Here is a 15,404-nt window from a genome sequence, read left to right on the forward strand (position 1 = left end):
GTTGTTGGTGGAAAACCTCCTCAAGGCATACAAAAGCCTTGGTTGCAACATGTCACTAAAGATACATTTTTTGCACTCTCATCTAGATTTTTTTCCACCGAACTGCAGAGCAGTGTGCGACGAGCACGGCGAGCGATTTCACCAGGACATTGCAACAATGGAGAAACGCTATCAGGGCAAATGGAGCCCATCAATGCTTGCAGAGTATTGCTGGACAGTGACAAGAGATGCTCCATTTAATGAATACAAGAGACAAGCCAAGAAGCGCCGAGTAGACACTGAATAGGACTAAACTATGTACATAAGAGTTTTTTGCCTTTTGTTTCATAATAAATTTTATTTATATAACCCTTTTGCTGATTTTTAAAGTGTTACATAAACAGGACAGGTGAAATATTATCATGTAAAGCAACCATAAACACATGAAAAGACCTAGGTTTACAATTTATGATTAAAACTCTACTATCTACACAATATACATAGACATAAAATGTAAAAACTTAAATATCTTAGAAACAGTAGCCAGTTGTTTTAATGGTCATATTTGAATTCAGCACATCAAAATACATAATAAATAGCACATTTTATCTCTGAAGCAGATGACTTCTCAAAAATTGTAGACCAGTGTTACATGATCCTATACTATTTTAGAACTCTTGTCTCATTCAGTGAACGGGATGCACAGTGCTCAGAGTGGATAGCTATTCAGTATTGCTTTTTCTTGATTGAATGTGTGGCCCCAGGACATGTTTTATTGCACACCAGTCAAATCCTGCACTCAATACAGTTTTTTCTTATGATCTTTTCCGTGGCAGTATTACAGTCACTGGGCTAACTGTGCCTCTAACTCCTCATCCAGTCTTTGAGCGCACTGACTCTGACGCCTCAGCTGTCACCTTTCTGAGTGGAATCAGGTGAATCTCCCACTCAGACTGGGCTTTGGGATGCAGTCCCTAGGTACTAAATGAAATTACCTCATGAGGCCCGACTTAAATTTAATACCTGCAGTTCTGCTCCTCTGAAACTATGCACAGTGGCATCCAATGACCAGACATCCTTTGAAAGGAAAATATTGTTTAGAACCAAAGCATTTCAGAACTAAAATAAAAATAATAAACAGTCTGTACACATGCTTGCCTTCCCTAAGGCTTAACATCCTCTGCAAGCTTGGGAAGTCCCCAACTGTTCGGACTCTCCCACAGAACCTCTCTCTGTCCATGTCAGTCTGTTTCCCCAGAGAACAGTTCACTGACAGTTCTCCCTTCCCCCTTTCAGAAAGTCTGTTTAACCATTTAGTGTTCCTTTGACCTCTTGGCTCCCAGCCTTGGCAAAACAGCTATAAAACTTTGGATGGAGTGTGGAAGTAGCGTTTTCATTAACAGCCTGGCAGTTGTCTTGTTTATTGGGAGGCTGCTTTTCTAGAGCTATGGTGTTGTGTTCCTGCTTGTTTTCCCATTAGTTCCCATTAAACTAAACCAATACTAATATGTATCGGGGAGGATCCCTGTTGTATTCCACTGAGGCTTACGTACGCGTCTGGAGTTGGAGAATTTGAAAGTAGTGCCCATTGGTTTGCTCAGGCGCCCTGGCTCGCCTCGTGTGTCTGTCTGAGGTGATAAAGGGCAGGGCAGACTGACCACGCCTCCAGTTCCTTCTCATCGCTGCACGGTCCGGATTGGAACTTTGTCATTGTTTCTGATGCACTTCTGATGCAAAATGGTAGTTGTACAGAGTTTTATAGTAGTTTTACCAGTTTTATTTTTCTTAGTTTTAACAGTTTCATAAAATCATTATATAGCAACAACATGTCTGCCACAGACACTACATTAAGGTATCTGAGTGTTTCACAAACAACTTTTTTTTTCTTTACAGCATCTCTATGAAATAAGATAACAGCATTTCCCCCCATTTTACAGGGAACTGAAGCACAGGAAAATTGTCCGCTAATTTTAAGAGTCCAACTTGAGATGCCTTGCGCTTTATTTTTATTTCAGAATATTTAGCATTTGTGTAGCATTTTATATGTTCAGAACATAGCTCCTAGTGACTTTATTTGCAATTGTGAGTGCTCAGTACTTCTGCAGATCAGGCCCCAGGTGTCTCAGGGCATGCAGAAAATGAGGAACATACTGTGACCACCTGTGAAAAGTTTGGAGTCGGTGACTTGCCCAGGACCACCTACAGATTCAACCACCTACAGATCCTGTTGCAGAGGCAGGAATAGAATCTGGTTCTCCGGGGTGGATTTGACTGCCATCAGGGCCGGCTGCTGGCACCAGCCCACCAAGCATGTGCTTGGGGCGGCGCCTGGAGCGGGCGGCACGGCGGGGCGCTCCGGCCCGAGAGCGAGGCTGTGACTGGGCTCGCCGCCCTCCCCGCGGCGCTCCGGCCGCCGGGGAGAGCGGAGCCGCCGGGGGCTCGCCGCCCTCCCCCCGGCGCTCCGGCTGGTCGGGGAGAGCAGAGAGCCCTGGGCGGGCTCGCCGCCCTCCTCCTGGCGTTCTGGCCGCCGGGGGTTCTCCGCCCTCCCCCCGGCGCTCTGGCCGCCGGGGAAAGCTGAGAGCCCCGGCCGGGCTCGCCGCCCTCCCCTGCCGCGCTGGGGGGGCGGCGGCGGGGGGCTTTTTTGCCTAGGCCGGCAAAAAAGCCAGAGCCGGCCCTGACTGCCATAACCTCCAGACCATCCTTTTTCTTCCTGCAGTCCTCTGCCTCATTCATTACATACTTTCCAACTTTTGTAATACAGTAGAACCTCAGAGTTACGAACACCAGAGTTACGACAAGCTGACCACAGTCCTCATTTGGAACCGGAAGTACGTAATCAGCAGCAGAGACCAAAAAAAAGCGAATGCAGTACAGTACTGTGATAAATGTAAACTACTAAAAAAATAAAGGGAAAGCAGTTTTTTTTCTTCTGCATAGTAAAGTTTCAAACCTGTATTAAGTCAATGTTCAGCTCTAAACTTTTGAAAGAACAATCATAATGTTTTATTCAGAGTTACGAACAACCTCCATTTCTGAGGTGTTTGTAACTCTGAGGTTCTGCTGTATAGAAGTAACTGTATCACTCACTCTGCAGTCTTGACTAATTGCTTGAGTATCGTTCCTCCTATGCACTGAATAAGGTACGGGTCCTGTGGAAACCGTATAAGTTAATTTAATTAAAGACTGTCATAATATTTATGAGCATGGGGGCAAATTAAGGCTTCACAACTGCTTCAAATAACTGAGGGATGTTGAGAGTCATGAATTCTGGATTCTATTCCAGGTTTGAGAGGGGAGCGTTCTGTAGTGGTGTCTTTCTTCCTTCAGCATGTCCTACTTTTGCCTTTATCCCCTAGCTGTCCCTCTTTAGCCTGTTCTCCTCTGCTGCTTTCCCTCCGCCTCTGTCCTGCCTTAGCTTGCTGCTATCTACCCCAGCCTGCATTTGTCATTGTCTTTTTTGAACAAGTCAGGTTACTCTCACCTTCTCTGTATTACTTGGGAGCATTGATAGCACAGGAGAGACAGTCTGTCTGTTGTCGGTTCCAGTTCCCAGGGCCATAGTGGCCCTGGCTGTTGGAAGGAGTGGTTGAACAAAAAGTCCTACTCAGCTCTGGATTGGAGCATGCTTACTAACTGGGTGCAGGTGGAGCATACTTGGGGTAGACAGAATCTTCAGAGAATAATTCTCTAGCCTGTTACAAACCCTTATGAAGCATGTGCAAACAGATTGGAAACATCGTTTTACTTAGTGTCCTCATAGTGCTCCTGGGACAGGAAAGACCCTGGTGGTGTGTGTGCGGCTAAAGACCTGGCTTCCCAGAGGTCCAGGACAGGTAGCCCTTTCCTGCCATTGCTCCTTGTAGCTGCAGCTGCTAACAGGCTTCAACACCAAATGTAAAAATAAAATAAATAGCCCCCCTCCCCCCATATTCCCACAATTTCTAGTTTCAGGTATTTCACATTTATTGATGGTGAATTAGAAGAATCTTCAGTTTGCAGGGCTGAACAAAACGCTGAAGTTACTGCTGGGTTTTAAACTGCTTTAAGGATTTGATTGGTAGGAACAGGTTTTTCAGTATGAAATTTTAGTTTTTGAGGTTTGGAGGAAAGGGAAGATAAGTTTCCTTACATGCAAGTTTTAATGAATTTAATGTACCTCTTGGGATATACAAGTATGCATGATTGTTCAAAATCTGTACTGTGAGTGTTCCAGAGTAATACATTTTATTTCTGTGTAAGCTGATGTACTTGTAATTTTATCATCTAACAAATTGTTTATACCCCAGATTTCTTCACTGAAAGACTAACTTCTCATATGTGATAAATGTAAAATTATGTATTCTTGAAGTCATTGTATTGAATAGGACCGAAAAATGTTTTCTAATATACTGACTACTTGTATTTGAGGTTATCAATCCAGGTGCTGGTAGTTAATACAGCTTAGTTCTTATTTCTAAGGTAGCAAGCAGGGCATTAAAAACTACCAAAGGATCAAAAGAACATGATTTACAGAACTTACATTGATTGGAAGCTGTTATCTGAGTAGTGCATAAGTTTGCTTTGAATGCACATAGCAGTGTTTTAAAAACTTCTTTTCTTCTTTCACAGGAAAGATGATAAAGATTATGCTTTAAAACAAATAGAAGGTACTGGAATTTCTATGTCTGCATGCAGAGAAATAGCAGTAAGTAACACTCTTTTTTTATTATCAGTAAGATTTTAATAAAGTATTTTTTAAGTGAATGCATCATAATTTAATGTTTTAGTTTCAATAAATCTACCTTTCTAAATACAGAAGAAAATCTTAAATTTGAGGTTTAAAGTAAACCTAATTCCCTTATATAAGAGTTTAACTTTTCGCTGTAGAATGGTGCAATTCCTAAATTACATTTTATTATTGCATATTTAAGCATAAATCATAATTATCTGTACCTCTGAATGCATATTGATTAGTACTGGAAATAAATGTATGATTTTCTCTTTATTAAAATAGTGGCTGTCTAAACTCTGTTATATTTGTCAGCACTGTTCATTACAGTAAGTTTGGGTATAATGGTTTAATTTTAGTTTACAATTAATTTCCTTTCCCATTCAAAGACTTGTACCCTTAAAAGTAATATAGCCATATCTGATTGCAAGGGGAGAGCGCAAAACAAATTTCCAATATCTTCAGTTAGCAGATATCAAATGCAATATTGTGTTTGGATATTATCTCTGTTCTGTGATTTTTTTTTTTTTCCGGTCTAATATTTAAAGAGGAAAATCATAGAAATACATTTTAATGCAAATAGTTAATATAAAACTTCAGTGTAAGACAGAATGTATACAGCCTGTAAATATTCTATTATTCATATAGAACATTGATTATTAATTTTTTAGATTTGCCAGTGCAACAGATACACTTGGTGATATTAAGACCCTTAATTATTTAAATGTCAAGAATTTGGTGATTCACTAATCTTAAATAAACATTTTTTTTCCTTTGGTTAAATGAGTTGTCACTTCTTCGTAAAATACAAACTCATGAATCTTTAAATATATGTTTGTTCAGGATCATATTTGTGTGGATCCTTTGAATTCTTATTTTGTTCCCAAATGATTTCTTAATGGTGCAGAAACATTCTGTTTGTGGATGCAGATAATTGACAGTTCTGGTAGAAACATCTTCCTGAAATTAATGCTTAGATTTTTTTATGAAAAGTTGATACGAGAGGGGTGAGGTGCGATGCTTTAGATTTTGAAAATTTTATTACTTTATTACCAATGAAATCGATAATATAAGATTAGAATTGTATTTTAAAGACCTAAGCCAAGACTTTGAGTCATGACTAGTGATTTTTGGGTACCTAGCCTAAGACATCTTAAAGGGTACAGACTCAAAAGCACTTCCCGAAAATCAGTCCACTCTACTGCACCTCAAGTTAGGCACCAACATTGAAGGTCTCCCTCCCTCCTCCCAAAAAAATCTCCAGTCACTTTTGGAAAACTTGACCTTTTCTTAAAAGTGGAAAATTCTAGGTGTGTTTTTGTCTGTTTGTTTAAAACTTGTTGTGGATATGATAGTGTGACATAGAACAGTGTAAGACTGTGAAGGTCCATGAAAGAGTTTTGGTGAGAGAAATAACATTCTGTACATACTTAGAACACTGCTATTATTTAAGGTTTCTTGACACTTCCCAGTATAAGACCCTGTCCTCAGTTGCTTATAACTTTGCCAAACTCTAGCCATTTGGGCTGAAATTTCCCATACTGAGTATCTGCCTCAGGCTGAAGTTGTATTGGAAAGTTTCAGCTAAAACAGTTCAGATGTTTCAAAGAAAGATTAGGCGAAAATAACTTTTTTTTGCCAATGTTAAACAATGCTCATAACAGTTGCACCAAGAAGCTATAGTGCGTCCCTGATTTGGAGCAGGGTCTTCACATTTGGTAGAGGGAGTCACCCTTGTGATAGGAATGTGCCTTTTGCTGTGCCCATGAAAAGCCATCTAAATTTGGCCAAGTTATGAGCCTCTGAAAATGTCAGTTTGCACGATAGGAGAATTTGGTAGCCAAACAAGTCTAAGATTCTAGTTTTGAACATGCTCCGTCCCAGGGCTGCAGGGACTGAACAGGACTTTTCCTGGAATTGCTCTTGGACACCAGGGGCCACTGTAGTGCCAGCTGTTTGAAACTGAGAGTGGGGAGATGCTCACAGTGCTCTTGCTGACTGGATCCAGGAACTAAGGAGAAAGCACAGCAGTGGGATGCAGAGGGGTCAGGGAAAGGGGTGGGAGGGTGAATGGATTGTAGGAGCCAAAGGGTCAGGAGGAGCAGAAGGGGTAGGCAACAGGAGCTAGGTGGGTGGGAGACAGGCAGTGAGTAGAAGGGAAGAAAGGTCTTTGCCCCTTCCTTACAGAACTTGGAATTGAACCTCAAAGTCATCAGTTGCTGTATTCCTTTGATGTCAGCAAATAGCTGTGAAACCTACTGGCAAAGTGTCTCATCCTTCTTCCAGGGATTGGGTCACATAGAGATTAACAGCCAGCTGGGGCTTCCAGTAACTCCGTTTAAATCAAATGAATTAGAAGATTACTGTTAGCAGTGCCTACGATATGCTAGGCACCGTCTAAACACACAGGAAGAACAGTCCCTGCCACTTTCTCAGCCCCTCCGCCCCATCCCTTCGCCCTCCCAAGTGCTATCTTGGGGTATCCTGTTTGGTTTCGTGCACTCATGTTTGTTTAATTATCCAGCTGTGGATCTAAAGGTTCTAACTCCTCAGCTTGGATCATAAGAAGTATGGTTCCACAGTATGGGACTTCTGTTTTTCAATTAAAAAAAAAAGAAGGAAATTTCCTTAAAATTACCTTTTAAAAAAAAAAAAGTCCAGAGAATCCAATTCTCCAGGGTAGCAATCAGCTGCCTTAAGTGTGAGACCGTTCCTTCCTGCAATCCACTGCCTCATTCACTACATTCCGTCCAGCATTTGCAGCAAGTGAGACAGGGGTCCTGTAGACAAGTCTCCTTCAATACACAACCCTTATTCATCCCCAGAGCGTCAACCATTGCGTGCATTGATTGGGTCTGGGTTCCTGAGAGGGAAAAATAGTATGTGACCATATAATTAAAGACTGTACTGATACATGCACACAAGGCCAGTGAATTCGGGCCTTAATTCTGGCATTTCTTAACTTTTGAGTTCTTGACCTTGCAACTGAATGCTCTTTTATTGTAGTATTTTTTGAAATAATATTATAGATTGTCCTGAAAACTGGATTATTTTTATTGTTTTAAAAGTAATAGTAATAAAAAAATGCCTGATATTTCACAATGGAGTGGCGAGACAGTTATAGAATGAAAGAAGGCCTGTAACATGTACTGGGCCAGAGTGGGATCTGTGGTTCCTCTCCATCTTGTCTATTTATATTGTTTGTATCTGGTGTGTGTGTGTGTGTGTGTGTGTAGACAAAGAAAAAAAAAGATGCCAGCAGCTTTATATTTAACAGCAATGTTATATTGTAAATAAACTTCCATCTGTACATCTAATTAATACAACTGTTTGATATAACCATGTAATGAATTTCAAGGCAAAATTAATAAATGCCAGTCTTGTTAATTTAAAAAGAGATCTTCTAGAGTATAATGTTTCATTATATGCATTTGAGTGCTGGAGTAGTCAGAGGAAGTAGGAAGGCTTGACTTGCATGTGTAATGAATTTCCATTTCAAAACATAGTTTCCTCAGCAATTGAAACTCCTGTATTTCATCCATCTGGGTAGCTCCTTCACCTGGAAAGAATACATTTTGAAGTAAATCTTCATTATTTGTGTGCCAAGCATCTCTGTTTTGACAGCTCTGCAATAACACCTGTGTTTGTGTATGACAGATTAAATTCCAGTTTCAAGCTTCCAAAGAGTTGTATCTCAATAACATATTTTCAGTACTCTCAGGACTCCCTTCATCTAGCACCTATTGTATCCAGATATCTGAGCTAAAGACTGGATTGATAGGGACTGCCTGAAGAAAAAAAATTGCTATTGTGCCCTGGATACAGGAAAGAGCTATGAAGTGAGGTGGAGTCTGGAGCTGGAATGTAGGCTGTCACTTGCTGTGTGCGCACTCAAGTCATTTGTTTTTCAGGCTTGCATGTGAGCATTCTTATATTTTATTATAATTCTTCTTCAACTTGAGTACCTTGACTGAACAAGCCTGTTTTGATCAAACCAACTTCCCCATTTATTTTGGTAGAATAGTTTCAGTACTTATGTAAAATTGAATTCGTTATATCATGTTAATTGAAATACTTACCCTAGTAAGAGATACTATTTAAACATTCTCCTCTTTGCCTTTCACTCCTCCCCCTGACCACCCCTACACTTCTCCAACATGATAAACGTTTGTGAAGCCTGCCTCTTACATAATTTTGGCTGAATGTTATACTGTATTGATCCTTTAGTTGAACATTGTTCTGTATAATTATCCAGTGATGTACACTGCCTTGCTTTTTCTTATTTTTTTTCCTGTTGAATTTACTTAATGATAGAGCTAGAGAAGAAGCATGAAGAAACTGTGGTTCGCTTACAGTAAGATTTCATGCACTGAAATATCAGTTTCTAATATTTTGCATTTATATAGAACTTTACCTCTGAGGCTTCAAAGTATATAACAGACATGAAAAAACTGAACCTTTCCTCAGCCCTATGAGACAGGTAAGTTTCAGATGGGAAAACTGAGGTACAGAGAAGTGAAGTGTCTTGTCTAAGTTACACAAGAAATCAACCCAAAACTCCTGACTCCCAGTCCTGTAACTTAAATACAAGAAAATCCTTCCTCCCTTTTTAGATGGGGTACTGCAGGAAACTATATCAGGTAACTGTTCGAGTACTTGAGGAATAAAGGAACTTTAGGGAGGAAATAGGGGGCTAGTACCTGCCCTTCAGTTAATCCCTCTTTAAAAGTGCATTGGATTGAGTGTGTTTCAGTTTAGGGAAGGTTTTGTGTATGAGTCCTATCAACTGGTTAAAAAAAACCCAAACAAACCTATATTACATTGACTTTATTAGCTTGGAGCCAGCTGGTGCCATGAGTTAAAGGATCATTGCACCACTATGCTAAACACTGTCCAAAAACATAGGAAGACCATTCCTCCCCACTACCTTCCCAGTCTGTATTAGGGCAGTCTGTTTTAGTGCATTGTCATTTGTTTTATTCACTTTGTTGCCTAACATTTTTTCTTTTTTACTTTATCAATTAGCTTTGTCATTAGATCATCTCTTGACCTTGTACTTACTTTGTAATATTTTCCAGCACTTCAGTAGTAAATTGCACTTTATTAATGTAACATGGCCTAATTCCTTCTGGAATTTTATGTGCACTATAACCACCACAGTTTGCTATGGGTAGTAGGCTGTGGAAAATCCTTGTTCTCTAAATATGCACAGTCTATCCATGTTTTAGCATGAGATCAGATTAGGAATGTTCCATAGATGAAATTCAGTGTCATTAAAGTACCACCTTGCTACAAGAGACACAAACCTACCCATTGAAGTATAATGGTCCGTAAGTGTTTCAACTGTCAGCACTTTTGCTTTGACTGCTGAGGAATATTTTGCTATCAGGAAAGTTTCTGTTCAGTTTAGCTTTGTAGTGAAATGGGGTCTACTGTGAATTGGCATGGTCGTTTTATGTCTGCTCAGGACTAAGGTGGATGGGCGAAAATGTGTGGGGAAAGCTTGTTTTGAATCTGGGTGCTCTATTTGTATATTACAACTAGTTTTTTTTTTTTTTTTGGTGCAGTTCCTTTTCTTTTGGGGTTTGGCTCTGGGATAGGGTGGAATGGTATAAGCTAGTGATTAAATCACTGATGTAATTCATTATTTAAATCAGTAAGCAGGAAACCTTGATTTAAGTCATCTATGTTAGTTGTTTTGCATTTATACTTATTTTCCTAAAGAGAGGTTCATTCCCATTGTTTGGTGTAACCATTAACACATGTTGCTTAGCGACAAAATATAGCCTCTACACTAAATTTGGTATTTCTTTTTACTAACCAGGAAGAGACACTATATCTATACACACTTATTTAAGCAGTTTTATAATTGAACATACCTTTATTCAGATTCTTAATTTTTACTTTTTCATGTTAGACAATGGTGACTGACACGTTTCGTGGTGTGTTTTTTTTTTTAAACTTGTGATTTGTGTCAAACTGCATTTGAATGGAAATTGGAATTCAATTAAATGCGCAACAGCATTTAAAAATTGTATTCGTTAAATAAAACTAAGTTGAATGTGCTAGATACATAAAGAAAAAAGTTGATCAAAAGATATTTTGCATTTAAAACTGACTTCTTAAACAAAGGAAGTATTATCTGTAGTTTGAATTTTAACTGATACCTTCTGGTCACAAAATCCTTCAGGTTTTGAAAACTCATAGGTCTCATCCTCTCCCACATTGTTTTTATTCATAGATTGGAAGAGGAAAATAAGCTTGTACTTTTTCAACTCCCATTTGGTGTCTTAATTTGGAATGAACTAATCCAAATTAAGAAAATATTTTCTTGGCACCTGCAGAAAAGGCTACTGCTGCCAAAAGCTATTTAGTGTGTCTTCAACAAATGTTGGTTCTAGGGCTTAGCCCGTGATTTCCACCAATTCAGTAGTTTGCCTTTCTTAAAAACTTTGGCAGCAAACTTATACTGCTTGCATGGTTCACCTCCAGCCTTGAAATTCATTGCAGGTGGCATGATTATTAGATGCCAATGCTATAGCAGTATATTTTTTTCAACTGTTAAACATCTACCCTGGTACATTGTTGAGCATATTGTCATGAAAATGAGGCAGAGTAATTGCTTCTTCATTGCCTATAATTTAGCTTTGTTGAGTTTTTTCTACAGTTTCTTGAAGTTCTTTCAAATTTCAACAATATCAGCAGTAGAGCAGCTATCCTTTTGTAATTTATCCAGTGCTATCAGTATGTTCAGCATATTTTCTGCATTTCTCTTCAGTCCAATGTTGATTGGTGTGGCATATTATTTTATTTATTTAAATGGTTTCAATAGATTATAATAAATTTAGACCTTAATGTAGATTGTCATAATTTCACATTTAATTTTAAATAGGTTTATTTTGAAATTAAATAGATGTTTTTGATTTAAAAAAAAACCCACATCACACTTTTTTTAATATATATATATTTTTTTAATCCATTGTCCTGTTGGGAGGAGTCGCTCAAGATGGTGGTAGGAACTGTTCTAAGTCGTGAAAGTAATAAGTTCTTTTCCATATGTAAGATAACTTCCTGGGAACTCCTTCTATTAAGGATGATTGATCAATCAAGCCAAAGGAGGATTCAAGTCTGGAAGGGTATTTCGTCAACCCTGTTGGTTGCGTGAAGGAAACATTTTCCACAGTAATGAATTCTTGTCTGGGTGGTTAGGGAAATCATTTTAGCACCACCCTTATAACCTTAGTGGTTCTTGTCAGAAGGTACTGACATTTTCTTAACAAAGGTAGTCAGAAACCTTTTGAACGAGAGTCAGATTCTGTCCTGCTAGAGAGTACAGAGCAGTGGTGTCTGACTTTTTTTTCAGCTTGGGTGTTGAACATGCTTTATAAAAATCTGGGGGGCCATAAACATAATCATAATAAATTGGGGCAGCGGTTCTCAAAGTACGGGGCACGCCTCCCAAGGGAGATGCGGGAATGTGTAAAGGGAGGCTGTGGCACTCTGTGCCTGAAAGCAGCACCCTAGAACCCCCATATTCACCACTGTCATATAATTATATTATTTGTACAATGTATGCCTTCTGAGGTATCATTTTAAAAGTCTTGATCTGTTGAACATTATTATCCTGTTGGATTGTATGTGCTATCATTGTGTTTGAAGTTATGAAGTTTTGCTATATATGTATTACTGAACTATGTTGGAAACACCCACAACCACCTTTTCAGGTACAACAGTGGAGGAGCCAGATGTGCTAACAGCCCGTTAAAGGGAATACACACTCACAAGGACTGTCGCAGGAACCGTATGCAATGGAGACTTCTCAGAAATAGCACGTAGACAATGGAGACTGATTGAGCCAGGATACAAGCATAGATGTTTCCAGCAAGCTGAAAGAAGCTATAAAAGGGGGAAGTGACATCATCATTTGGCCTCACTCCCCCCCACAACTCAGCACCTGGACACACATCTGGAGGAGAGATTTTGAACAGGGGAGGTGGTCCCAGGCTGGAAAGGAGAGTCCCAACTTGTGTATTAAGGAACTGCTTGATTTAAATTCAGTCTAGTTTATAGAACTAAGACTGCAGATTTATTTTATTTCTTAAGTAAACAACTTTGAGCTGTACGCTTATTACTTATAATCACTTAAAATCTATCTTTCTGTAGTCAATAAATCTGTTTTATATTTTACCTTTAACAGGGTGTTTTGGTTGTAGTGCTTGGGAAATCTGCTTATTGTACAAAAGCTGATGCATGTGCTCTCCACATTGAGGGGAGGGGCAGACTGGATAATAAACTTACACTGGTCAGACTTCTGACCAGAGCAGGACAGTACAGTCCTGGGGTCCTAGGCTGGAGAGTTGGGGGAATTGGTTGGAACCTCTCTATTGTTAGTTCATAAGTGGCTAGGAGAAGCATTCATGTAACTCAGCTGTGTGTGTCCCTGCCTGTGGGTGGCTGTGTAAGTGCAGTACCTGGAGAGGCTTGCAGCTTGTCACAGCATCACTGTGTGAGAGGGAACCCAGGTTGATATGCCAGAGGGTTCAGCAGTACCCCAGTTCCAGGTTGCAACCCAGGGAACCTGTCACAGAGGCGTGAGCGCTGTGTGTGTGGTGGTGGTGGTTGTTTTTTTTTTTTTTTTTTTTTTTTTAAATAAGCTTTGGCTGTCAGCCCTGGGCAGCTGAGGCTCATGCAGAAGGGCTATGCAAACCCGGGGTTAGAGATTAAAGGGGAGAGCTGGAGCCCAAGCTGCCCTGTTCTGAGAGCCAGAGCCTGCCCTGCTCTGACAGCGAGAGCCCAGGATGAGAGCTTAAGCCACAGCCTGTCCCGATCTACAGCAGGAGCCGCAGGCGCTGCAAAGCTCTTCACTAGCAACTGTGACAGGTCAGACCTCATTGCGTGGTTCCCCCGCCCAAGAAATTAAAAATATTAGCAGCAGCGCGCAACAAGTGACAAACCGTTTATATGAGAAATGGATTGTTTTTGTGACAAACGGAGAAAAGCGAATAACACAAGCTGAAGCCGAAAATATGATGAAGCTTATTTCAAACTGCGCTTTACATGGAGTGGGTCAGGCGATGCACCAAGGTCTCAATGTGTTGTGTGTGGCGAAGTACTAGCAAACGACAATATGAGGCTCTGCAGGCTACACTGGCATCTCGAAATAACTACTTTAGTATCTAAACCCATAGTGTGTTTTTTTTTTTTTTTTTTTTTTTTTTTTTCAGAGGAAGGTCAATGAGTTAACAGGACAAAAGAAAGTTGTTGAAGTATACAGCACTGTTAACATGAAGGCTACTTAGGCTTCTTACCATGTGGCTTTGCGCATTGCCAAAGCTGGTAAGCTGCACAACATATGTGAGAAACTACTACTTCCAGCTGCAAAGGATATGTTTGCGGTGATGAATGGAGAGAAATCAGCATCACAGCTAGATGTGATCCCACTTTCTAATGACACAGTTTCACGCCACATTGCAGAGATGGTCACTGATATAAAAGAGCAGCTCCTAGAAAGTGTTTGTCAGAGCCCATATTAAATTCAGATAGATGAGTCTACCGATATATCAAATGCTGCACAGCTACTGGTATATATTTGTTTTGCTACAGCAACAGAATTAAGAGGAATTTCTGTTTTGCCATCGACTTCCAACAGGAGGAACTGGTGAAGAGCTTTTTAAACTATTAAATAATTTTGTCCAATGTCCCCAATCAAGGCCTGTGTCTTGTTTTGGAATTTGTAGCGATGGAGCACAGTCTATGACAGGACAGGGTTGTGAGAAGGGTACAAAAAGTGGCCCCTACAGCAACCTGGAATCATGGCATTATCCACAGACAGGCAATGGCTGCTAAGAAGATGCCAGAGGAACTCAGCAATGTTCTTTCAGATGCAGTAAAAATTATAAACTTTATAAAGTTGCACCCGGTTAATTCAAGGGTTTTTGCCATTTTCTGCAAAGTGTCGGGGGGCATACTTCATACAGTTACATGCAAACGTTTGTTGGCTGTCCTGGGGCATGGTGCTGACAAGATTATGTGAAGTGCGTGAGGAAGTCCATATTTTTCTTGCCAATAGTAACTCATACAGCATTTCAGTGACACTCTCAGATATCCTTGTCATATCTGGCAGATCTATTTGAGCGAATGAATTCCTTGAATGTGTCACTTGAGGGACGAGATACAAATGTTTTCATTGATAATGGTCGGATAGCTGCATTCACTAACAAACTTGAATTGTGGTCTTCACATGTGCAGCAGGGATCTGTTTCCATATTGTGACGTTGTGCAGTCTACATGGTTTTATAAAAATATAATAATAAGTCAATATAATGTAACTGGGATAGATTTAGAGAAAATATGGTAATAAGTGATATAATGTAACTGGGATATGCTTCATGCAAAAGGTCTCTTGTAAGGTATCATTACAAAGTGCATAATCTACTGAGTATGATCATCTGATTTGTATAAATGTACCACTCTTGTATCTAAAACTAGAAATATAAAATGTAACTCTGAGGGCCTATTGTAATTATGTAAAGTGTGGGCCATTAATGATGGTTTGGAATCTTGATGACTCCCATTGTCTGCAGATGGCTGTTTACCTGTGAGTCTTCCTGTATATGTGTGTGCTGGCAAGTGAGTAATGAAGTCTTGCAGTGACATGTGATCATGTCACCTGAACTGGAATCCATCTTTAACCTGGTGCTTTTCCAGTGAGGGGGGG

General features: G+C 39.8%; 1 protein-coding gene across 2 annotated transcripts in view; it reads left to right on the forward strand.

Annotated features, from left to right (window-relative positions):
- LOC113406828 (cyclin-dependent kinase 8) overlaps positions 1–15,404 on the forward strand; it is a 177,847-nt gene that overhangs the window by 64,342 nt on the left and 98,101 nt on the right. For both annotated transcript variants that reach the window (XM_026653597.2, XM_026653598.2), the window contains exon 2: positions 4,588–4,663. In XM_026653597.2, the coding sequence (XP_026509382.1) occupies positions 4,588–4,663 (76 nt within the window). The remainder of the gene's footprint in view (positions 1–4,587; positions 4,664–15,404) is intronic.

The sequence above is a fragment of the Terrapene carolina genome, unplaced genomic scaffold (genome assembly GCF_002925995.2).
Source record: "Terrapene carolina triunguis isolate 2854851 unplaced genomic scaffold, T_m_triunguis-2.0 Scaffold141, whole genome shotgun sequence".
Classification (NCBI taxonomy): domain Eukaryota; kingdom Metazoa; phylum Chordata; order Testudines; family Emydidae; genus Terrapene; species Terrapene triunguis.